Consider the following 23514-nt stretch of genomic DNA (forward strand, 5'->3'; position numbering starts at 1 on the left):
TTGTCACATATCCAAACAATGCCTTTTAAAGGACAAAAGGCAAATTCTCATTTGTCTATCAAACAGAAGAATTTTAAAATCAATCTTGAGTTAGTATGACTAAAGAACACTTAGATGAGCTGCAAAACTCAAGTCCTTCAACAAAATTAAATTAATAGTAAAAGCACAAGTTCTATACTGTCACCATAATAAAGTGTTGTCTACAAGGAGAAACCTTAGTTTCAATAATTGGCTTTGCACCATTTTATTATTTTACCTGACTAATTGAAATATACTAATATGGGAACAGTTACATCACCATCCTGCATGTGTTTATTTTAATATAAAATTTCTGACTCATATTTAATAGACCTGCTTTTATATTGATAGTGTAAATATTGATAAAAGATCAGCCTAATGAGTATTTAAATAAATAATGCCTAGATAAGATTAAAAGCATTTTCAAAAAATGCCTCGATTTATCAAAGTATCACTCTGACAATCTTACAAAGACACAAGCATTTTTATACTTATTTTCATTATCTAAAGAAGTTATTGACAAATTAGTATCATCTGATCTAGCAGTGTCTTTTTCATAGCTAACTGAATACTACCTCAGTGGTAGTACCTTGCACCCTACATATGAATTAGTTAGCTACCTTCTGTTGGTAGAAGTGCCAGTCTCACCATTCATGCAAACATCAGCTTTAATGCTATTATTAAGTAGTATCCACGTTGATTAAAACCATATGTTTAACACTTCTGACAAAGTTATCATAGGAGGGACTCCCAACTCCTGATTTATTCAGTAAATCTCTAGTCAGGTCTGCAAACCAATGTAAAAGGCATCCAAGAAATAAGAAAAAAGTAAACCAGCCATTAGTAAGTCTGAATTCACTAATGGTACTTGAAGTAGCAAAGCTGTACAAATAAAAAGAGCAAAAAACAGGCAGATCCATCAGGCAAGTAGGAAATTGGTGTGATCATCTAGTCAAACAGAAGTTTCTTCTGGGTTAAAAGGGATTTAGGAATATAAAAAATGAAGTATCTTCTTACATAACATATTCAAAGGAGTTGCTTTGATTAAAACAGACTGTTATATGCAGAATCTAGAGATGTATGTAGCACTGCTGCTTGACTACATTTCCGCCCCCGACAAAAAATCAATATTTCAAGCATGAAGCAAATAGCAAAACCCTCTATCTTCCACATCACACAAACATATCTAACATTCTGCCTGCATTTACTTAGAGACAAATCCTTTGATAAAGCTGAACAGATAACAACAGATCATTAACATTATGACAATTATTTAAGTTATGAGAGATATCTTTATTTACAGTATCTATACTACATGTGCTGAAATCTTCCAAGTCTGTTTGCAAATAAAAAGGATATTCCTCATCCAAATTATGCACTGACTGCAACACCATTATTTTAAGAAGAATGAAGAATTGCCTTTAGAGGCATGACACTGTACATTCACAAATGTTGCCTGTTGCATACTTACCGATATCATTAACTACTGGAGAATATTACAGGAAGCTGAAGAATCTGTGGCTACTGGAAGTCACACTTGTCCCTTATGTCATATACCAACATCCCACTTGAATAATATCTTTTTAGTTCAGCACCCCATAAACAAATGAACTAGCACAGAGTCTTAAGTTTTTGGAGTGTTCCACCTAAGCAAATTCTCTCTCTGACAAATAACTAATTTCAAGTTGAGAACCTATTTCCTTCCTATTTGTCTAATGTACCATGCAAGCAGTGTCTCAAACCACTTTTGGAAAGAAAAACTAGAACAGAGGATGTGGTATAAATTCCAGAAACCCATGGTGCAAAGATGCTGTCTGAGGCCAAATTCTGAGCTCATTTTTGTGCATAAAGTAATCAAAGTTAATAAATGGGATGGCAGAAGTTAGTCTAGTTGAATACATTGCAGTACCCATCCACAAAGCCAGAATATTCTAAGGAAAAGCATGAGAGAAGGGAAATTGAGATACAAGTATGCACAAGCCAAAATTTCATAGTTTCGCTGCCAGGCAAACCTCAGACTGCAGAAACAGTTAGGGGGCTGTGCTTTGGGCCATTTTTTTAGGCAAGAAAATCCCCTTCTATTCCACTTCCTGGGCCACTGTGTGTTCTTTTAAATCCCAAATCGATTTCATAATTTATATTCATTCATACCAGACAGTGTAGATCTTCCTTAAGCCACAAATTTTTCTTGTATACTTAAACTGAAAAGCACAGAAACTTTGCTTGTTATTTAACTATGTGTTCCAGCAGAACTACCAAAACATTTTTATGGACTCATGTCCTTGATTCTTAACGTTTCTATTAAAGTAGTTCCAGCCCATCCTACCCATCATGTCCTCTGCAAACCACACTAGGACCAAAACAGCACATGATGGCTCCAGCCAACACACATTGGATTTTCAGCCTGCTGCTTTCAAACATGCTACAAACAAAGCCTTTCAAACAAAGGCTGAATTTTCCCGTTTTCCTTCAGCAGGCACTTGAGTCATCCTCATCTATTCATTCAGCAGTTTGCCCAATACTCCCAGAATATTTGCTCTGCAACTCCTACTCTGCATTTCAAGTGGCCAGTAGGGACATTGGAAAGGATCGACAGACCGACTGACTGCATGAGTAAACAAAACCAATTTCCACAAAAAAACCCAGCACAAGGAGAAAAGGTGTTTTAAACAGTAGTAGCAATTAATTCTTTATCCACAATAATTTTTTCAGCTATGAAAAAGCAGAAATGAGATCACATATCCTGTTATTTTAGTAGCTTCTCCACCCAGCTGACAGAAAAAGTACATGGATTTATTTTTTGTGCTGAAAAGCTTTTATACTCACTTTCATACAACTCAGTAAATTGCCAAGAAACTAATTTATTCTCGCCTATGCTCTCCTGAATATCCATGCACACACAAAAGATGGATGCTGGCAGGCAGAGCTGTCAGTAGGAATTCCAGCAGCAGTAAATTGTTTAGTACTTATAATAGGACATAATAGCTGTAATTTCATTTGAACTGTTGCCACTAATAAGCTAATAAAACTACAAGTCAAGCCCTAGCCATTCATCACTGTAAAGCTGCTGGTAATTTGTGCACACTTCATCACAGAGCTAGGTAACTCACTCCTGAAGTGTTCCTATACCTAAAGGAATGAGGCCTGGCGCATTGCCTCAACACAGCTGCATATCAACTGCAAATCAGTTTCCTATCAGTACTTAACAGGTGTTTTCACATCTATTCCTACCCTCTGCCAAAATGCAAACTAGCAATTTGGATGCATATGCAGACAAAAAATGTTACAAAAAAAAGACAATATAGTCTCTCAGTTTGAGAAAATACATACAGCCAGAACTACACTATATTCTGTGCTGTCTGTATACACTCTGAATGAAAGCACAGGATTAGTAAACGAGCTACAGGGGCAATGAATCATAGCCAATTCCAAAAAAAGTACCTTGTAATATCGATCACTTTTAAAGCAGTGCCCTTTCTACTTAAACTGCAGATCTAGTTGTCTCTGATAGATGAAACTAATTAACCACTCTGCAGGCAGCCACAAAGGTCTGTATGGGAGTTCCAAGAGACTGAAGTGGTGACAAAGCCATTAGATCTCTCCTGAGGAATTTTGATATGCCTATCTTTCATCACTGCTAACCAGCCATGATACATGTTCCTCCTGCCAAACAACCCAAGTTGTAAGGGTAGACTTCTGCAGAGTCATGAGGAAACACTGTAATTTACCACCCTGTCCAACCTATAGCAGGCAACAAAGGCAAGCAGGAACTGCACAATGCAGTATGAACTAACAACCCAATGGCTGGCTCATGACTGGTTCAGTACACAAAAACAGGGAGGGCTGCTGCAGGGAAACACCCTCAGATGTGGTAATAAGACATAAAAAGGTCTGACCTTCTACAGGGATAGAGAGCATAGCCAGCTAAAGCTTGTACAGTAAGAAAAGAGAAGAATGGAGGAATGAGGAACCAGAGGACAGGACCAACAAAAAGCTGACAAAAGCTCCTCACAACGTAGCGTTTCACACCTATATTTCATATTTTTAAGGACTGGTTCATTCAAATTTATTGAATATGCTTACATATTACAACAGCCACATGACAAAGATTAGAAGCCAACTCAGACCAACCACTCGATCATTCAAATTTATAGTATGCCATGGAAGATTTCTTGTATCTTGTTGAAAGCAGGAACAGGTTGGTGCTTTCTATTTCAACTGAGAATAAAATGTTATCTTTACCATTATTTCTTACACCCAGAGGAGCATCTGCTTCATTATTTTAGTAATTGTGTCTATCTGAATTCTGTGCAAAATCTGAACTTATTTTCATGCTCTCCCATGTAGCATTTGGGATGACATCCTGTATAACATCCTGCATATTAGCTTCCATTTTTTGTTAATAGCTATATCATGAACACACTGCTTAAGGATTTCTGGGCAGAAGTACCAGCATCCCCTTTAGCTACCATAAATAACTTTCACTAGAATCTTTATAAAGGCTGCAAGCCCTTCTGGACCAGCTAATCTCTCATCTGGAGAAACCAGAGGACATATAGTCAGCAAGAGGATAAAAGCATAGACTTTTTTTTTTTTCCCCATACTGGTGATAATTTCTCAGCTTTCTTAAAAATCATTAAAACTTCATGTTAGTAATTCATTCTCTTAGCCATTTCTCTTCAATCTTTACTATTTCATCAGATATCATTACTGATAAGAGATCTCCACCCATGTAAGCAAAACCTTAACAATCCAAATAATGAGATTTTCAGAGCACAAGCATTATATTGTTTCTATAATTTTGTGGGCAATTCAAAAAAATCTGCTTCATATGAGAAAAGCAAACCACTTGTGTTTTTTCTTATGCTTATACGTTTCACCAATCTTACCTACTATTTCCTTAGCACAATATCTAATAGGAAACAGAAGTGACAAGGTCTCATTAACTCTTCTAATTAAAAGTTTTAGTGTCAGCATGGACCAGAACTGCTAAAAATTGGCTTAAGAATATCTGCCTGCATGAACTGAAGTAAGTGGTTATATGGAATGAGGTAGATGGTTTTTTCCTTAATAATTTTGCTTCATTAGCTGAGGTACTGCTCAAGTTTCCACTAAGATTTTAAGCCTTAAGGCATGCTCACAGAAAAACAAACCACACAAAAGCCCCCCACACTCAACAACTATGCCCCAAAAACTCAAACCAGAAGGAGAATGAAGATTTGCTTGAGGAGATTCCAGAGTGAATACCTGAATATTTTTAGGTGGCCACGGCACAGTGAGTTTTATTCTCAACAAATGCAGGTGCCTCAAGACTTTAGGAACTTTTACCCTTTTTTTTATTTCCCTAAATAAATCTTCCTTCCATACAGAGCCCCACTTACTTCAGCACAGTCCTACTTGCCAGCAGGTAATGCCACACCACAAGCTGTGCAGAATCAAAGGTGAACTAGGGTCCCACATTGCAAGCATTTACTTCATGTCATTATTATCTAACTTTATTATTGCTCCTTCAGATAGTCAAGGTAAGTATCTCTTTTGAGTATGTGACAGATTTGGATCTTTATATTTTAATTTCTAATCCATACAGTTGCTATGTTAAGTAGCTCAATTAAATGGTTTCAGAAAATCTAACTACCAATTTATAAGATAATTCAGGCATCACTTTTTATCTTTTTTTCAAACGTAGCCTGAAATTTCATGAGAACGCAGGTCAAGGGAAGAGATACTTCCCCTCTACTCAGATGTGGCATCAACAGTCCTGCAGAGTTGTGCCCAGCTCTGCATTTCCCACTGCATGGGACCTGGACATACTGCAGCAAGTCCAACAAAAAGCTGCCAGTGTGACTAAGAGACAGGAACATCTGTTATACACAGAGAGATTGAAAGCTGGGACTGATTAACCTAGAGAAAGTTCAGAGAGATACTACCAAAGCATATGAACATCTGATTAGGAGCAAAGATAACAAAGTCAGAGTCTTCTCAGTGGGGTCCGGTGACAGCATAGACATGAAAGCTATTATAATCAGATGCCTGTTCTGACACAGATTTTCCAAGCCACACTGCATAGCACCATCTTCTGGTGAGCAAAAAGTTGTTTGGTTTCTTTTTCTTTCAGGCTTTGAGAAAAAAAAGCTGTAACCATATTGGAGATAATTTTCATACAAGAAATAGCGAAGTCAAAACCATAAGCAACTAAAAATAAACAACACCTATAAGACACAAAACTCACCATAAATTTTATTAAATCTCCCTATCACTAGAAGCTCATAGAGTGAAAAAAATTATTTCAGAATGTGTTACTCTCTTCATCGAGGACCACACAACAACCTTGTTCCAAATTTTGCAAGTCAAGAAAAACAGTCACATAATAAGCAATCTCGAAGTATGCATCACAATGCAATGTCCTCCTGAGCTTGTATGTGAACTACAAATACTGCTTGCATATGGGCTGATTTGTGAAGGAGCCTTTGAATGAGCATCAGAAGTAAAAACTGCTGAGCTTGCTAAAGCATGAGCCCAAAGACATCCACCCTAAAAGGGGCAAGTGTGCTGAGCAAACTGTGAAAATCTTGCTCAAACTGAATGTCTATGAGTGAGTTACACAAAAACATACAGGCCAGAGTTTATACTTTGAAAATAAGCCATTTTAAAATACCTTGCCTATTACTACCTTGCTACATTGACACCTAACAATAGCACCGTACTTCCTTTTCATTTGTTAACTTTTCTGACTAGAAGGTAAGCAGTGATCAATTTAATGCAAAAGTTACTTTATTATGCAATCACAGTTCAATGAACTCCACTTTCCAGCAAAATTGACACCAAGTCAGACTTGGTGTCTGATAGCTTCCCAGGGTTGCACACAGCATTTTAAAAGACCATGAAAATATAATAGATGAACAGGAAAAATAGGAATATTCTAGACAAATCAGGGAATAAATGAAAGGCTCAATTTCCTTGCCTTGTTTGCCATGTAAAAAGCAGTTTCTCACAATGGTACACATGAAAACTTTTCTTTTAATGCAGTCAATAATATAACCACAGTTAAACAAGTATATCCGCACTGCTTTTTTTTTTGTTTTGTTTTTTAATACAACCAACACCTTTAGGAAATAACTATATCCACATACCTCTTCTTCTTGAAATTAATTTATCTTTGTGAAGCACTCTCTGGGGCTTTGCTGCACTGCAGGAGACCTTCTAAAGCCATACTATTGAATTTGGAGCTACCTGCTGGCCTACCTCACCTCAGGATTTGGGTTATTTTCGAGCTAAGGCAGTACAAACACACCACCATCTGGTGACCGCCATCTTAACTCTGCTTTAGCAAGGGGCCAGGGGGAGGCCAGGGGGAGGCCAGGGGGAGGCCAGGGGGAGGCCAGGGGGAGGCCAGGGGGAGGCCAGGGGGAGGCCAGGGGGAGGCTCACCTAGTGTGCCCACACAGCTCGAGAAAAGAGGAGCCTGGAAGCACCCGGGAACAAACCAGCACCCCAGCCTACCCGGCAGAGTGCCGTCACCCGAACCCAGATTCAGGTAAGCTGGTGGGAAGGCTGAGAGGAAAGGGCGGAGGTGGGAGAAGGGCGGAGGTGGGAGAAGGGCGGAGGTGGGAGAAGGGCGGAGGTGGGAGAAGGGCGGAGGGGAAGGCGCCGTTCGCCTCCTCCCTGAGGCAGCGCTCTGACAGGAGCTGCCTCGCCTCGCGCCTAACGGTCGCCCAGCAGCTCGCGCTTCCCGCCGCCCGCCCTTTCCAGGCTCCCGTGACGTCACGGCGGCAGGCGGCTCGCCTCAGGCGGGCGGCGCGCAGGCGCAGTGCAGTTTCGCGGCCGGGCTGAGGCGGCGGTGGTGGCGGTGCCGGGGGTTCGGGTCCGGCGGTTCCATGAGCAGGTGCTGCCCGCCCTCCGCCGCCTCCCTGTTCCGGGGTCTCGTCGGCCCCGCCGCTCTCTGCCTGGGCAGGAGCATGAGCCTCTGCGGGACGCCGGCCGCCTGTGCGGCGGGGCCTGCGGGAGGTCGCGGCGGCGGTTGGGGCGGTGAGGGGGGCGCGGGCTTCTCCTCAGCGCGGCTGAGCCCGCCCTGGCTGCGTCTGCCGGAGGTGCCGGGTGAGGAACCGGAGCGGGCTAACGAGATGCTGGTGCTGCTGCCGCCGGCCCTCCGCGGCCCGGCCCCGCCGCAGCATCACGTCGTTTACTTCCCCGGAGATGTGCAGGTACGGCCTGGGAGATTGAGGGGAGCGGGGATCCCGAAGCGGAGGGTCGGGGCTGCAAGCCTCCCCGCACCCGGGGGAGCATCTCCTGCAATCCCCGTGCCTGGGAGAGGGAAAGGACCGGTCTGGAAAACCGCGGTGGGAAGAGCAGTGTAAGGGGACGGGTGTGGGGGGGATCTCGTTCCATAGAACTGCCCCAGGCTGAGTTGGTATCGGAGGAGTCTCCGCCGAGAGAAGTCGATGACATCCTGAGGTGGATTGCCAAGTTTTAAGTCTGTTGTTTGTAATAAATAAGTATTTCTGCAGTTAGAGATGGTACTGTAAAACTCTATGTGTCGTGCTGTGCTGAAGAGTACTTTGGTCTTCTCTGGGAGTGAAGTCAACGAAAGTTGTGAATGCTTCCACATGCTTGTTTTATGCTGTATTAATTCTCGAGGTATTAAAAAGGCATGGTAAAATTCTGAAAGTTGATTTGGTAAATACAAAAATGTTAAATTCCTTAATGTGTTTCTTGTTCTGGAAGCCTAGCAAGCCAGTTCCTCTTTATGGTCTTTTCTTACAATTGTAAGTGCACTAGACAGAGCTGAAGTATTTTCACAATGTAGTTATGTATCTTTTTTTTTTTCTTTTTAATTTCCAGAACTACCACGACACCATGTCTCGCCACCCAGAAAACTGCCAGTGGAAGCAGTGGAGTTTTGAGAACGTTGCTGCCATACTTGCTCGCCGGTTCCCTAATAGTTTTGTTTGGGTTGTGAAGTCCTCTCGGATGCACCTGCACAAATTCAGTTGTTACGATAACTTTGTGGCGAGCAACATGTTTGGAGCACCCGAGCACAGCACTGACTTTGGAGCTTTCAAGCATCTCCATGCATTGCTCGTTAATGCATTCAGGCTCTCTCAGAACATTCTGCTGTCCCAGAAAAGTGTGCAGGCTGTCAGCAAGGATGCAGAAACAGCTGCTTGTAAAGCCCAGCCACAGCCTGTTCCTACAGCAAGTGACTGCTTGGCCACAGAAAGAGAGAGGGATTGTGAATGCTCTAATATTTCCATGAACTTTGTTATACCCTCTGCTGTAGGTGCAGTGTCCTTTACCTTGATTGGCTTCAGTAAAGGCTGTGTGGTTTTGAACCAGCTGCTTTATGAACTGAAGGAAGCTCGAAAAGACAAGGACACAGACTCCTTCTTGAAAAGCATCAAAGCCATTTACTGGCTGGATGGTGGTCACTCGGGAAGAAACAATACTTGGGTCACTTGCCCTGAAGTGCTGAAAGAGCTCGCCCAGACAGGGATTGAAGTTCATGCTCATGTTACACCATACCAAGTGTTTGACACCATGAGGTCATGGATTGGGAGACAACATGAGAAATTTGTACAGATACTTGAAGAGCTTGGTGTGGAAATAACTGATCGGCTCCATTTTGCTGACGACGTTCCCTCCTTAGATAACCATTTCAGAGTTCATGAAGTGTTTTGAGACTGTATGTGTCTTGAATTGTACATTAATTGTAAAAAAGCACTTTTGACACTATAAATGTTGTCATCTAGATTTACAGATTGGAGCAGATGCTCTCTGAAGATTCAGAGTACTAAACCAGTTCTCTGTTGCTGTAGATACTGTGTATGCATTTCAGTAGCTAAAGAGGAGGATTGAGACTCTGTACCTACAAGAGATGTTTGTCATTTGATTCCTGGAAAAAAATGTTGTGAAGAGCTCTCCTATAAATGTCTTTTTCCTTAAATGTGAACCTTTATTTTCAAACTGTGAGCAGAATTTTTAACCCTGGATGTCCAGTGTCACATACTGTCTTTAACAGGAGTTAAAAGTACTCAACACTTTCAGATGTCTGGATACTTCTGTTTAGCAGCTTCTAGGGCTAACATTTTTGATCTTTGTCCATAACAGTTAGTTTTTTGGCTTGAGGAAATAGGTAGAACAATCTTAGCTGTACATTTTGGTGAAAACTGTGTTGATGAGTTAACTAGATGTTCCAGTTCCGTAGCATTTCTTGTATTGAAACAAAGCCACAAATATTTACCTTTGCAGTAACAGTGCCAATGGGTTTTGTTTCCTTTTGTGCATCTTGCCTTTTCTGTGGGCAGAGAAGTTTCATTTGTTGTGTTCTGTCTGCTAGTGAACAGCCATTTCACCTGGGGCCTTGAAAATTGTGACATAACTATGTTAAATGACACAGAATGGTAGCTTGTTGCTGTGCCAACATGGCTTTGACTGACTTCTCTGAGGAAGAGCTGTATTTTCAGATTTACAGGTTTCTTTCTCCCTGCCTAGGGCTGTTGATAATTGCAGCATTGATGTTGATCTACATTGACTCATGTATTACACATTACATAAATTATTTTCTTCTTCAGAAAGAAGATAGCAAGGTAGACAAATGAGAGGGTATTAGTGGAACATTTCTGCTGTTGTAACTTTCTCCATTTATCTACAGATAAATCTTAGAATCACTCTTAAAGACAGCTGCAGCTATTAACAGTGAACCAGTTGCTTAATACAGTTTTGGATTTCCTGGAAGTACAGGAATACAAAAGCAAGTTAGCAAAATACTGTGAAGATTATACAAAAAAATGTGGCTCAGTTCTGAAAAAAGGTATATTATACAACTTCCTTCTTATGTTTGATGGCTTAACAACATCTTCCCTCATCCCTTCTTGTGACTGATATACTATGGAAGGAAAGTCCTGGGTTATCCTTCTCTTGGCATCATTAAAACTTACAAGGTTCACTGGAGACAGTAAATACTCAAAATATTGAGGGCAGTAGGGTTATTCACACAGTGGGCACTTTACAAAGTGATCATTAATTCTCTTGCCCGTGGTAATTAGACTAATGCACCTAGCTGATCAGAGAGGGTAATAATCTAACTTAGTGGATGGAGAAAAGTGCAACATGCAAAATAGTTCTAATTTTTTATAAACTAATCTGAAATCTAGTTCCACTCTGGCTTTTTTCCTAAAACTCTTGGAGACTGTTCAACCCTGTGTATTGATGACCTTCTTAATGGGCTGGTAACAACTTGTTCATGTGTTTCAAGGAAAACTATTTACATTTTTTGGTCCTTTTGATAACACTTCTACCATATGGGAGGACTTTTTTTTTTTAAAGCAAGTATGGGTCACCTAACACAGTGGTTTTAATAGCCTACAGCATTTCATAAAGAATGTATTTTATGAGTAGGTCATCATAATAACTCATAAAATAAAATTAAAAAAAATAATCAACAACACATACACACCCCAAACACCCCACTGATGTTGCTGCTTCTCATTTCCCTCTCAGAGGGACCAGGCTAACCTGAGTATGCTAAAACTTGCCCTGTCCAGTAACAGTGCAGATCACAGATCAGTTTCTCTACAATTCTGTGCCAGCCAAAAGAGCAGGACTAGGTTGTTGGAAGCTTTTGGAAGCAGCTATTAAAATATTGACATTGTGTTCAGAAGTTTCTGGATGGCTGTCCTAGGAAAATAGTACCAACCTCTTTGATAGAGGCTGCTTACAGTAACTGTTAAATAAAATAGGTTTGAGTGTTACTGTATTAATTGGAAGAATAAACACTTTGTTGTAAAACTAATCTTGATGTGAGACTTCATGCTGTGGAGGGAAAAGGGGTTGTTTTCCAGTCTCTGAACAGCTGCAGTGCCCTGTTGGAATGTGCCTCTCTCATTCACTACAATGCATGCTAAAAATAAATCTTGCAAACAATGGGGAAAGTAAAGTGTTTCTCATGGGTGAAACCACTTTGATGTGAATATAAAAACATCAAGTGAGGAATGCACGGTTACATTTTGTGGATTAAGCTTTATCAGGTGTTTGTGGAGACCTAGGTTGGAAAAAAACAAATTAGATTTAATTGGTAACTTTTCTTCAAGACAGGCTTTGTATTTGTGCAGTCTGTCATTCTAAACCAGCTTGCAGGCAGTAGTACAACCTGGTATGGAATAGCTGGAATTCTTTATATTACATGATTATTTCTTGTGCAATAGACAAGAAACTCATCAGATCGTGAGAAATGCTGAAATGTTTTAATCTGTCCCTGTTCATTTACTTTAAACCATCTTGATTCTGTGAAATTGCCCAGATTGTGTATAACTTACACAATTTTCTTTTGTGTGCATCTTAAATACCACTACAAACTTTGGTAACCTTCCTATCTGGGACTAATTTAATTGCTTCCCTCTAAATGCCTCTGTGTAAATCAGTATCAGATTTTGAACTGATAATTAAGGATCCAGGTTTTAAAAAAAAACTGCAAAGTCAGTTCAGGAATTAGGATGTGACAACTGGATATTCCGAGATAAAAGTGATTTTGTGTGACGATGCCCTCTCCTTTTTCCAGCAGGTTCTTTCTCAGAACTTTTACTTTACTTTAAACCATCTTGATTCTGTGAAATTGCCCAGATTGTGTATAACTTACACAATTTTCTTTTGTGTGCATCTTAAATACCACTACAAACTTTGGTAACCTTCCTATCTGGGACTCATTTAATTGCTTCCCTCTAAATACTACTGTGTAAATCAGTATCAGATTTTGAACTGATAATTAAGGATCCATAATAATTAAATAATTAAGTTAAATAAAGTTTAAATAATTAAATATTCAAGGATCCAAGTTTTAAATAAAACTGCAAAGTCAGTTCAGGAATTAGGATGTGACAACTGGCTCTTCAGAGATAAAAGTGGTTGTGTGTGATGATGCCCTCTCCTTTTTCCAGCAGGTTCTTTTTGAGCTATTTGCAGCAAGACATTGTCACCTATGATGAGTAAAATATGAAGTCATTCAGCATGTAGTCCAGGATCATGGAACACCTCCATGGCAGGGACAGGCCTGGCTTCTCCCCGGGCCAGACCTCCTGTTCCTGACCAGATTGATTCTATCAATATTAACAGCATGATTCTTCAAAAAAAACCCACCACATCACTTGCCCTGTTCTGTATCACTGTGGGAATCATAAACTGATCCAGGCAGTTGTGAATGTTTTGTCATGGGGGTTCTAAAGCAGGGATGGCTTTGTTGGCTTTCCCTGTCGTTAGGGCTTCATTACATGAGTCCAAGTGACCTGAAGAGTGCCAAATTCTGCTTAAGCAAATGACAGGGAAGGAGAGAGGGAAGGAGAGAGAGAAGGAGAGAGGGAAGGAGAGAGGGAAGGAGAGAGGGAAGGAGAGAGGGAAGGAAAGGAGAAGGGAAAGGAGAAGGGAAAGGAGAAGGGAAAGGAGAAGGGAAAGGAGAAGGGAAAGGAGATAGGAAAGGAGATAGGAAAGGAGAAAGGAAAGGAAAGGAAAAAGGAAAAAGGAAAGGAGAATGGAAAGGAAAAAGGAAAGGAAAAAGGAGAGGACCAGAAAAGCATTTGGTAGAACAAAGGGGAAATACATACTAATATGTTTTTTAATTTGGTGCAGGCACAATGCTGGGGCAGAGCTTTGCCCAGCCCTGCAGGCTGTCTGAGCCTCTGCATTTGGTGCCAGCACATGAAGAATAAAGCTCTGTGCACCTCTGCACAACAATTCAGGTGATGTTGACATCACCAGCCCAACAAAGTCAAGAGGCTTCCCCAGCCTAACAGACACAGAGGTTCTGCCTCAGCAGTATGCAACCTTGTTCATTTTCCAACAGAAAAAAAAATTTGGGAGACCTCTTTGTGATCCCAAATTTAAATTCTGCCCTCAGAACACACAATGATGCCCATCAGAACTGCTTGGCTGGCTCCATTCATGCCTATTCATTAAGGTGGCTGGGTGCCCACTCACATGCTTGCAGACCATTTTCACTCTGTTGAGCTGCCAAAAAGCTTTAGAAGAATAATCTGCACACTGCTCCTCTGGAGAAAGCTCCCAGCACTTCATTAACACTGGGTATCTATTTAGCCTGAAAGCTTTTGGGAAATTACAGTTCCCAAAAAACACTGCTGGGAGCAACAGCCTGACCCAAATGTCAGATCCATGCTGCCTTCCCCAAACAGCACAAGTTACACCATAAAAGGGATTTCAAAGGGAGGAGGAGAAGTTACCTTTGCTGTGAAATGCCCATCTGATTCCACAAGCCTGTGGGCACCACCAAAATCTGCTGACAGGTAACCATCTACAACCCCTTCACAACAGGCACAACACCTCTCAAACACCGACAGGTTCTACATTTACTCTGGAACAATAAATGTCAGCTTCTGGGGCTGGAGCTGGATAGGTTTGCAGGCAGGAGCTGGAGGTGTTTCAGAGCTGCACAAACAGCACAAAGCTGTCCTGCACAGAGCTTTGTTCAGCTAGGAAAGGGCTAAATCATTCACCTTGCAGCCAAGGTGCTGCTGAGCAATGCTGAGCTTAACCTGGTACCATTAGCCTTGGGTTTTTTTTTTCCGCTGCTCGCCCTCATTTTCACCACAAGAGGGAGCAGAAACTCCCCACACTCAATAAAGTTGCTCAAAATGACCTTTAGATCCACCACCAGCTTGCCCCAGAAACCACCATGTCTTTCCTCCTAAAACGAGGTGGCAGTCAGGAAGATGTGCAATTAATTGTAAGCACACCTGCTGTCAGCCCAGCCCAGATACCAAAACTTTTGTTCAGAAAAATTTAAGGAAAACACTCCAAAAAAGCAGAGTTTTAAGGGCAGGCACTGCAAATGTATGCCTTGCTGCAGAAGAGAGACCATTTCCAGATCTAGAGGATTGTGCATGTGAAGGAAAAAAAAAAGCAGGAAAAATAAATAACCTACAAGGTAAACGTTCATCTATAACAAGGTTTATCAACTTAGTTTTTATTATTCTTACACAGTGTATATATACACATGGACAGTTTCCAATCCTAACATACAACTCTCTACTGCCACAGGAGCTTGCTGCCCTACAATGTATTATTTTATCCATAATCATCCCTATAGGCTTTTTCTTGGATCCGTAACACCATTCTCCGGGCATAGAAGTCCCTGTATTCCTCAGGAAGTTCTTCAAGTGTTTTCAAAGCCCTGTCCAGGATCTGTATAGCCCTAGAGGCTGCTGTGGGGTCTTTATTTCCATAAGTATCACTCTTATCGTAGGACTCAGCAGGAAGGTGCTTCCAAAAGACATTCAGTGCCACTCCAAATTCCTCAGAAATGACATTGTGGAACCACAAAGCTGTAGAAAGAGGAATGTCTAAAATTAACATTATCTGAAACTTCCACGGGCCTTGTAAGGAGTCTCAGAATCACCCAAACAAAATCTAGTTGAGGAAAAGCCTCAACTACTGCATTTTTTTGCTTATTTATAGATATTCATGCCTGAATATGTTGTGTTGTACCAAATTTAGGACGTTCTTCATGACATCTGTGTCAATCCATGACTTCACAGCAAAGTAACAATTGCTGAAGTATAAAGACAGCCAAATGGAAGCAAAGGATAAGCACATGTAAGATGAAAATTAGGTATCTTCCCTGCTCATCTTTACTCTGTTTTCATAGATTTAGTCCCTAACCTTGTACACATTGTCCAAGCTTTGGTGAGCCCTGCCAGTGGCTCAGTTTTTCACACAGGGCTTGGCAATTGAACCTCTGTGACTGTGGTAAGGAAGCAAAGCCATTTTTGCCTCATTGAGTATATTTTAAAAATTAAATATTTTTTATATATATATTTTATATTTATATAAATATTTTCTGTGTGCTGACTTGAACAGCAGTGTGATTTACCTTTCACTGTCTGTAACCAAGAGTTTCTTTAGAAAGAAACACAAACCCTAAGTTCCCAGTGTTGAGTCCAAAGATAAGAATCTACTTTAAATCTTTCTAAACCCCTCCTGCTTGCTTCTTTACTGCCTGTTTATATTTCACAGATAACATGAAAAGCAACCAAAACTATACCTGCCACAAGCTCACAATGAGTTAAAATTCAAAATTAATAACCACCATTAATGGTTCAATAGGAGTAATTCAAATAACTTTCCCTTATAACCAGAATTGTCATCTCAACCCAGGAAGTACCTTCATATTTTCTGCCAGTGCAGAAGAAGGATCAGGACTTGTTTTTCCATTTCCTAAAGGTGATGACCACCATCCATAAGCCTCATCCATCCCGTCCCTCACAATTCTTAAGTGCCAGAGCCACAGAAGAACAGAAATGGTATTTCACTCAAATTCTGTCACCAGAAAAATCAGGTGACTGAAAGAATTTCAGATTTCACAGACTGGTTTGATAGTGCTCAGCTATTAGGACCCAAATTCAGAAGCACAGAGTGCAGTCCTGAGGGCAGCTAAGGTTTATAGGCAGATACAATCCCTGTCATTAGGGATGGCACTCTGGAGTTGGAAGAAGTGGACAAGTTTTGTCAGTGGCTCTAGATGCTCCTGCTTATAACACAGAAAAATGCTTTAGTAACTTCTTACCATCCCTAGAAATGAGGAATTGCAAACAAAAGTGTTCAGTAAGCAACTGTTTGTTACTTACCTGGAATAAACAGCACATCTCCTGCTTCCAGCAGGCACTGGTAGCGTTTGGCTTTCCCAAAAAGGGGATATTTCTCTAGGTCTGGGTTATCCACATCCAGCACCTCGGATTTACTCCCTAGGAAAGTTTTCAAAAGTAAATGTTGCAGCTCTCACAAACAACAGCAAAGCACTGTAACACTGATGGAAATGGCAGTTCTTGAATCAGCTTTACTACCGCTTTACTGTTCTGTAACTTCTCCCAAAAGCAGGCAACCCTGAGGGCACTCCTTACTTACTGAAGAGACACATTCTCCTCTTGTCTAGGTTTAAAACCTTATAAAGGTTCTTTTCTTATTCTTTTAATATCAAGCTGTCTGTAAATGATTTTTTTTCGACAGTGCAACACTTGTGAGCTGAAAAGGCAACCCTGATCACCAAACTCTGAGTTAAAAAAATCTGACATGCATACCTGATAAATACAAATAGGGTGCATCTCGAGGACTATACAAAACAACTCGTTTTTTCCCTGTTACTTGGATTAAGAAGTTATCCATTACCTGGAAAAGGCACAGGAAGAGAGATGTCAGTCAAAAAGAATGAATGCACAGCCAGCAACTGGCTATCTAAAACATCACTAGCTTAAAAGAAGGAATTACTAAAAACTTACTAAAAACTTTGCCGGGTCCTGCACTTTGGCCACAACAACCCCATGCAGCGCTACAGGCTGGGGACAGAGTGGCTGGAGAGCAGCCAGGCAGAAAGGGAGCTGGGAGTCTGGATTGACAGGAAGCTGAACATGAGCCAGCAGTGTGCCCAGGTGGCCAAGAAGGCCAATGGCATCCTGGCCTGTATCTGGAACAGCGTGGCCAGCAGGTCCAAGGAAGTGATTCTGCCCCTGTACTCAGCCCTGGTGAGGCCACACCTCGAGTACTGTGTCCAGTTCTGGGCCCCCCAGTTCAGGAAGGAGATTGAGGTGCTGGAGCAGGTCCAAAGGAGGGCAACCAGGCTGGTGAAGGGACTCGAGCACAGGCCCTATGAGGAGAGGCTGAGGGAGCTGGGGCTGTTCAGCCTAAAGAAGAGGAGGCTCAGGGGAGACCTCATTGCTCTCTACAACTCCCTGAAAGGAGGTTGGAGCCAGGGGGGAGTTGGTCTCTTTTCCCAGGCAACTCTCAGCAAGACAAGAGGGCAGGGTCTCAAGTTGTGCCGGGGGAGGTTTAGGTTGGAGATGAGAAAGAATTTCTTTATGGAGAGAGTGATCAGAGATTGGAATGGGCTGCCCAGGGAAGTAGTGGATTCTCCGTGTCTGGAGCTCTTTCAAAAGAGCCTGGATGTGGCACTCAGTGCCATGGTCTAGCAACCGCAACGGTGGTTCAAGGGTTGGACTCGATGATCTCTGAGGTCCCTTCCAACCCAGCCAATTCTATCATTCTATGATTCATATTTTAAGAATTAGCTTCCATATATAGTTAATGGAAGTTATAGTTAGTTATAGTCATAGGAAGTATATAGTTAATGGAATTCACACTCATGAATGTGGGTTACTTTATCCCCTTAGCAGAACATTCTTGACAAACAGTATATTTGGGAAAATTGCTTTCCAACAGCTTTGTGTATTTCCTTAAATAGGAATCAACTTCTTGCGTCTTAAAACACAAAGACATAACATACTTTAGATGTATAAACCAGTACAATAATAATTATAATAATAATACAAGATATATTTGGGATTCCTTTTCTTTTTCAGTGTTACCTCTAACTCATTTTGCTGACTTTTTGTTGATAAAGGATTCTTTTTCCTCATTATAAAGCAAAAAACTGATTTTCTTATAAATAAATTCATTCAGAATTACACTGCACAATGTCAGAAGACAATCTTCTTTGGAATCTACCACACTGCAGCAACAGAACACCCAAATCATTGTAGAATTACCAATATTTTGGCCAGTAGGAGAAAAAAAAAAAAAAAGAAAGAAATCTTGAAGATGAAAATGCTGACAGATTTTTAACTGAAACTCAAGAGTAAAGAAAGAAAAAAAAAGGGAAAAATCATCTTAATCTCACAAGCATGGAATTAGACATGAAACCAGTCAGATGACATCTATTTAAAATTCATCAGACCACTGAATCAGATTCTTTCCTCTATTTCAAAATACATGAAGTCTGTCCTTAATCTTTTTCAGAAATGTGCAGCTTAAAGCTCAGCTCCATTGTGCTACCTGTAACATTTTCTACTCAGCACAAGCATTACCTACATCATAATGTGTCCACAGCTGCAACCCAGCTGAGCTGATGCGGAAAACACTCGAGAAGAACTGTTCCTTCTCAAAGTATTCTGGAATCTGAACATCTTCTGCCAGAACAGGAAACTGCTTTCTGATATCTGCAATATCCTGAAAAGAAAAAGGACTTCACTCTCAGAGAACCACGTATGCAGACTGAAATAAGGGACCACTTCATTGTCATTTACCATTGTATGAAGCACGGGGCTAGAAGCTCAGCACTGGCGAGCAGCTGAAGCTGCAATGATTTCTGGTGGTTACTCTTACAGCACTGACTTAGCAGACATCAGGGCTACTAGAAATCACACTGAAGAAGCAAGAGATCATCAGAAATCCCTTTATGTTAGTTTACAACAAAAGCTAAAGAATGGGAGGTGAGGAATGCACTCCTCAGTGGTCGTCTGAGCTCTTGTGTAACACAAGTGTACTTCAGACACTTAGGCTTAAATATTCAGACCAAAATCCAGCCAGATTCATGGGCCAAGTGACCATAAACAAGCTCTATGCCAGTACAACACAGCCAGCAGGCTTTTAAAAATACTCCTACCCTGCTGCTGGAGCCCAGGGGACCTGTCACCTGGAGTAACTCACCTTCCTGGCATCTTCCCCCACGGAGCGCAGGTAGTACTTCTCATCCTGAAAACAAGACAAAAAGGGAGAGAGCTGCTGATTTGTTGGTGTTTGTCTGGGCTTTATTTTTAAACGAATTACAAATACATTTAAACAAAAAGCCCAGATTTTCTCATTCATCTGATGCAGGGCTTCCTTAGTACAAATAAATGGTATTTGGGAACTGAGCTGCTTTGCTTTCCTGCCTTTGCTCTGCTGCTCCCTGCTGTTCACCTCAAGAAACAGGAACACGACGTTAATTTTAACTGGGGAGAGTGGAAGAGGGAAGGAGGGAGAGACTTGGTAACTACTTTAGCGTTTTTGTTACTCAAAATTAACAACTTTGTTACTCAAGATTAACAACAAATGCAGGTTACAGTTTAAATTCTGCTGAACACTGCTGCAGGCAGCTATGTCAGCTGGCTTCAAAACTCGGAGCATTCTCTGCAGCCCAAAGCATGGCTGCATTCCAAACTGTTTGCTTTCCCATCATTTACCTGAAAAATCCCTACTTTGGACACTGTGACACAAAGACAGCCAGGCATTTGCCACAAAAAATTGTGTTACAATGAAGCTCTGTCTCTATTTTGCTAAGGGGTGTAACCAAACTCTAAAATATCTTCATGATGCTTTCTTGCAGAATACCTGAATAATAGTTACTATCCTAAAGAAAGGTTTCATATGTCAATTTTATGCTGGAATTGTTTCTCCTCTGAGCAGCTTTTGTTAACAGAAAGAGGACCACTGGAGCTAACTACTACACACAGAAAGCAACTTCTGAAAAAATTATCTTTTCCCCACATTTCTTCCCCTGGTTCCGAGCCACACAGAACAGGTAAATCCAAGACCAAGAGCTTTACTGGAGTGAGACCTTCAAATTGTAAACCATCATTTTCCCCTCTATATGCTGGCAAAATAAACATTAGAAGGAAAACACTAGAAGCACAGTGTTGCTAAGGAAATTACCTCAGAAAGAAAGTACTCCTTGTGCTTGACTTCAGCTGCTCTTCGGACAAACACGTCAAAAGGCAGAGTTCTGAAAGACAAATATTTAAATTTATACAACAAATCAAGGTAGCAGCACGTGGTCTAAATGCCAGGCTTAAAATCTGAAGCTCTTTGACCATCTCTAGACTGAAGGGCTGGCTATGGAAAGGGCCAAAGCTTCCTGAATTTCCAGGGAAAAAGGGGAAAGCCTGTGAGCTCAGGGTAAGGGGTATTAAGAGTAAGAAACAAAACAGAGCAGGGAAAATGAAATGTGGTGATGGGTAAAGCCACCTAAATATTCCCTCACCTCAAAGATTCAGAAGTTCCTCATGCAGAACAGAGCATGATTCTATTATAAAGGTGTTTATTCCCCTCAACAGGCTCCACTCCACTTGCAGCTTGCTTGGACTTTCAGCCTCTGCCTCCTTAGAAGCTGAGCACATCTTGTCCCCACTCAGGGAAAAAAACAACTGAAATTAAGGCATTTTACCCTTGAAAAACACCACATCAGATGAGGGAATGTTTGGGCAGCCCCACCAGAGGAACTTCAAAGGGAATCAGGAGTTTATGTGGCCCACAGGAAGGTCAAGGAGGTGGTGAGAGCTGTGGTACCCAGTAGCTGGAGCATCACGGGGGCTGCAGAGGGCAGTTCTGAAAGGAGTTTGGGTTTGATCAGTACCAGCCCTGCAGAGTGGGGCTGCAAGCCTGCCACACACCAGCACTCAAGAGCCAGAAACCACCAGAAACCACCACTACTGAGTAACACTGAAAAAGCACCATGTAACAGGAATGAAAGAGCCACTTAGTGGAATAAGATACCACTTAGTATCAAGGAGATTTTTTGTTTGCTTTTTTTTTTTTAATAACACCAGCAAGCACCAGGCTCACATTTCCAACAAGAGTGCTCTGCCAAAACACAACACTCCTTCATGCCATCACTTCCAAGGCCCTGTTTGGCCCCTTCTTTTCACCCTTGCAGTTCAGGGTGTTGAGAGATTTGTGGAATGAAAAGAGGAGGGGGAAATCAAGGACAGCACTTGGATACAGAATTTAAAGTTTGCACAAAGTATCTTCATGTTTTAACCCTGGGTTCCACACAGCTGCTCTGCATGTCTGAAAGTCACAAGCACCTCTAAAACACAAGAGCCTTTGGAATGAAGTACCTATACACAAAGTTCTTACTGAGGAAATCCATCTGTGGCACCCCAGAAACATGAATCTTTACTGCTTTGGATCCTTCAGCTTGGCTCAGGTAATCCACTGTCCATTTGGTGGTGCAAGGGCCCAGCTCCAGTCCTGTCAGCACCACAGGCTTCCTCTGAGGGAAAACAACAGCAAAATAACTCAGTGTTGGAGCACTGGTAGCATCCAGTGGAAAAAATTAAAAATAAAGTTAGTTTTTCAAAGTAAATGCAAAGAATGCTGGGACTGGCAACACCAAATTGCAACTGATCTGCTCACAAGTGAACAAAGTGAATCAGAATGCTGAACACTGAAACAAAATGCAATAAATCATGGGACTGTTTCTCTATTTACCACTTCCCAGCAGGACAGGGAAAAATCCTGAGAGACCAAGACACCTCAAACATGATCTTTGTGCTGGGGAATCCACAGGCAGCCTAGGGAACACCTCTGGGCATCCTGGGCAGGGCTCAGCAGCACCAAAGATCACAGAGCTGAGGAGCAGACTGTGAGGTCTGGTGGTGTGAGATGTTCTCACCAAAGAAACTCTTTCATCTCAAGCCTCCTTGAAGCTGACAGCCACAAAGAGAATCATGCAGAATGGTTCTGGTTGGAAAAGTCCTTTGAGAAGGTTTTAAAGTCTTTTTTTGGGAAGGTCCCTCTGTACTCAGGACTGTTGAGGCCACACCTTGAGTGCTGTGTCCAGTTTTGGGCACCTGAATGTAAGAGAGATCCTGAGGTGCTGGGGTGAGTGCAGAGGAGGAAACCAAGCTGGGGAAGGGCCTGGGGAATAAATCTTCTGGAGAAAGAATGAAGGAGCTGGAACTGTTTAGTTTGAGGAAGAAGAAGCTGAGGGGTTGGACCAGATGAGGTTGGTTCTGGTCTCTTCTCACAGGTCATGAGTGACAGAACAATAGGGAATGGCTTCAAACTACACCAGGGCAGGTTTAGACTGAACAGGAGGGAAAAAAATCTCACAGAGAGTGGCCAGACACTGGACTAGGCTGCCCAGGGAAGTGGTGGAGTCCCCAGCCCTGGCTGTGTTTGAGGGTCACTTAGATGTTGGGGTGTTGGGGGATGTGGTTTAGGGGAGAGTAGGGATGATGGTTGGACTTGGTGATCCCAAGGGTCTTTTCCAACCTGAAAGATTCTGTGATTTTTTTCCCTTTCAAGACCTGTAAGAAACAAGTTTGTTCTAGCACACACACAAATCAAGGTTGGAATCAGATGAAGGGTTGGACCAAATAAGCCTTGAAGTCCATTCCAACCCGGCATTCTACGATTCTATGAAACCAATACAAAGACATTTTTGCTTGGATTAAAGAAGGAAACGGTGATGACCAAGCGACAAAACCAGCAACCACGCTTTTTTTTAACCAATCCCAAGGCAAAAGAGCCGAGAGAGCTCAGCTCCAGAGCTCCCCAGCACCTGAGGTCACAGCTCTGCCAGCGTCACCTCCGGACTCACCACACCTCACGGCAAACCCCCAGAGGCCGCTCTGCCAGGCGAGGAGGTGCCACAGGGCTCCCTCTGCCTTCCCTCGCCCCTCAGCGCCCTCCCATCCCCTCACAGCCCGCAGCCCCGGGCCCGCCGCCGCACTGCAGCCCCGGGAGGCCCAGGAGAGGGGAGCAGAGCCCTACCTGGGGGTAGATGTCTCTCAGGAACTCCTCCCGTCCTACCCCGGCCCGCCGCACCACCGGTACCACCGATACCACCGGTACCGCCGGCACCTCCCGCCGCTCCATCGCCTCTCCCGCCCCGCCGCTGCCGCGCGTCCCTTCCGCTGCTCCCCCCGGGAACAACAGCTCTCACAGAAACGTTCCTATCTCCTCT

General features: G+C 42.2%; 2 protein-coding genes across 2 annotated transcripts; one reads left to right on the top strand and one right to left on the bottom strand.

The window, feature by feature from the left end:
- The first annotated feature begins 7832 nt into the window (after positions 1 to 7832).
- Positions 7833 to 11797, top strand: C7H2orf69 (chromosome 7 C2orf69 homolog). The gene is made up of 2 exons (XM_008495945.2): positions 7833 to 8218; positions 8856 to 11797. Exons 1-2 carry the CDS (start codon positions 7892 to 7894, stop codon positions 9690 to 9692), a joined length of 1164 nt encoding a protein of 387 aa, XP_008494167.2. The 5' UTR covers positions 7833 to 7891; the 3' UTR covers positions 9693 to 11797.
- A 3164-nt stretch (positions 11798 to 14961) lies between these two features.
- On the bottom strand, positions 14962 to 23453 carry TYW5 (tRNA-yW synthesizing protein 5). Its single transcript, XM_030454057.1, has 8 exons — positions 23322 to 23453; positions 21662 to 21816; positions 20478 to 20547; positions 19494 to 19538; positions 18876 to 19013; positions 17093 to 17180; positions 16643 to 16759; positions 14962 to 15340 (listed from the first exon to the last, which is right to left on the bottom strand). The coding sequence occupies exons 1-8, from the start codon at positions 23424 to 23426 to the stop codon at positions 15084 to 15086; spliced, it is 975 nt and encodes a 324-aa protein (XP_030309917.1). The 5' UTR covers positions 23427 to 23453; the 3' UTR covers positions 14962 to 15083.
- Between the last annotated feature and the right edge of the window lie 61 nt (positions 23454 to 23514).

The sequence above is a fragment of the Calypte anna genome, chromosome 7 (genome assembly GCF_003957555.1).
Source record: "Calypte anna isolate BGI_N300 chromosome 7, bCalAnn1_v1.p, whole genome shotgun sequence".
Classification (NCBI taxonomy): domain Eukaryota; kingdom Metazoa; phylum Chordata; class Aves; order Apodiformes; family Trochilidae; genus Calypte; species Calypte anna.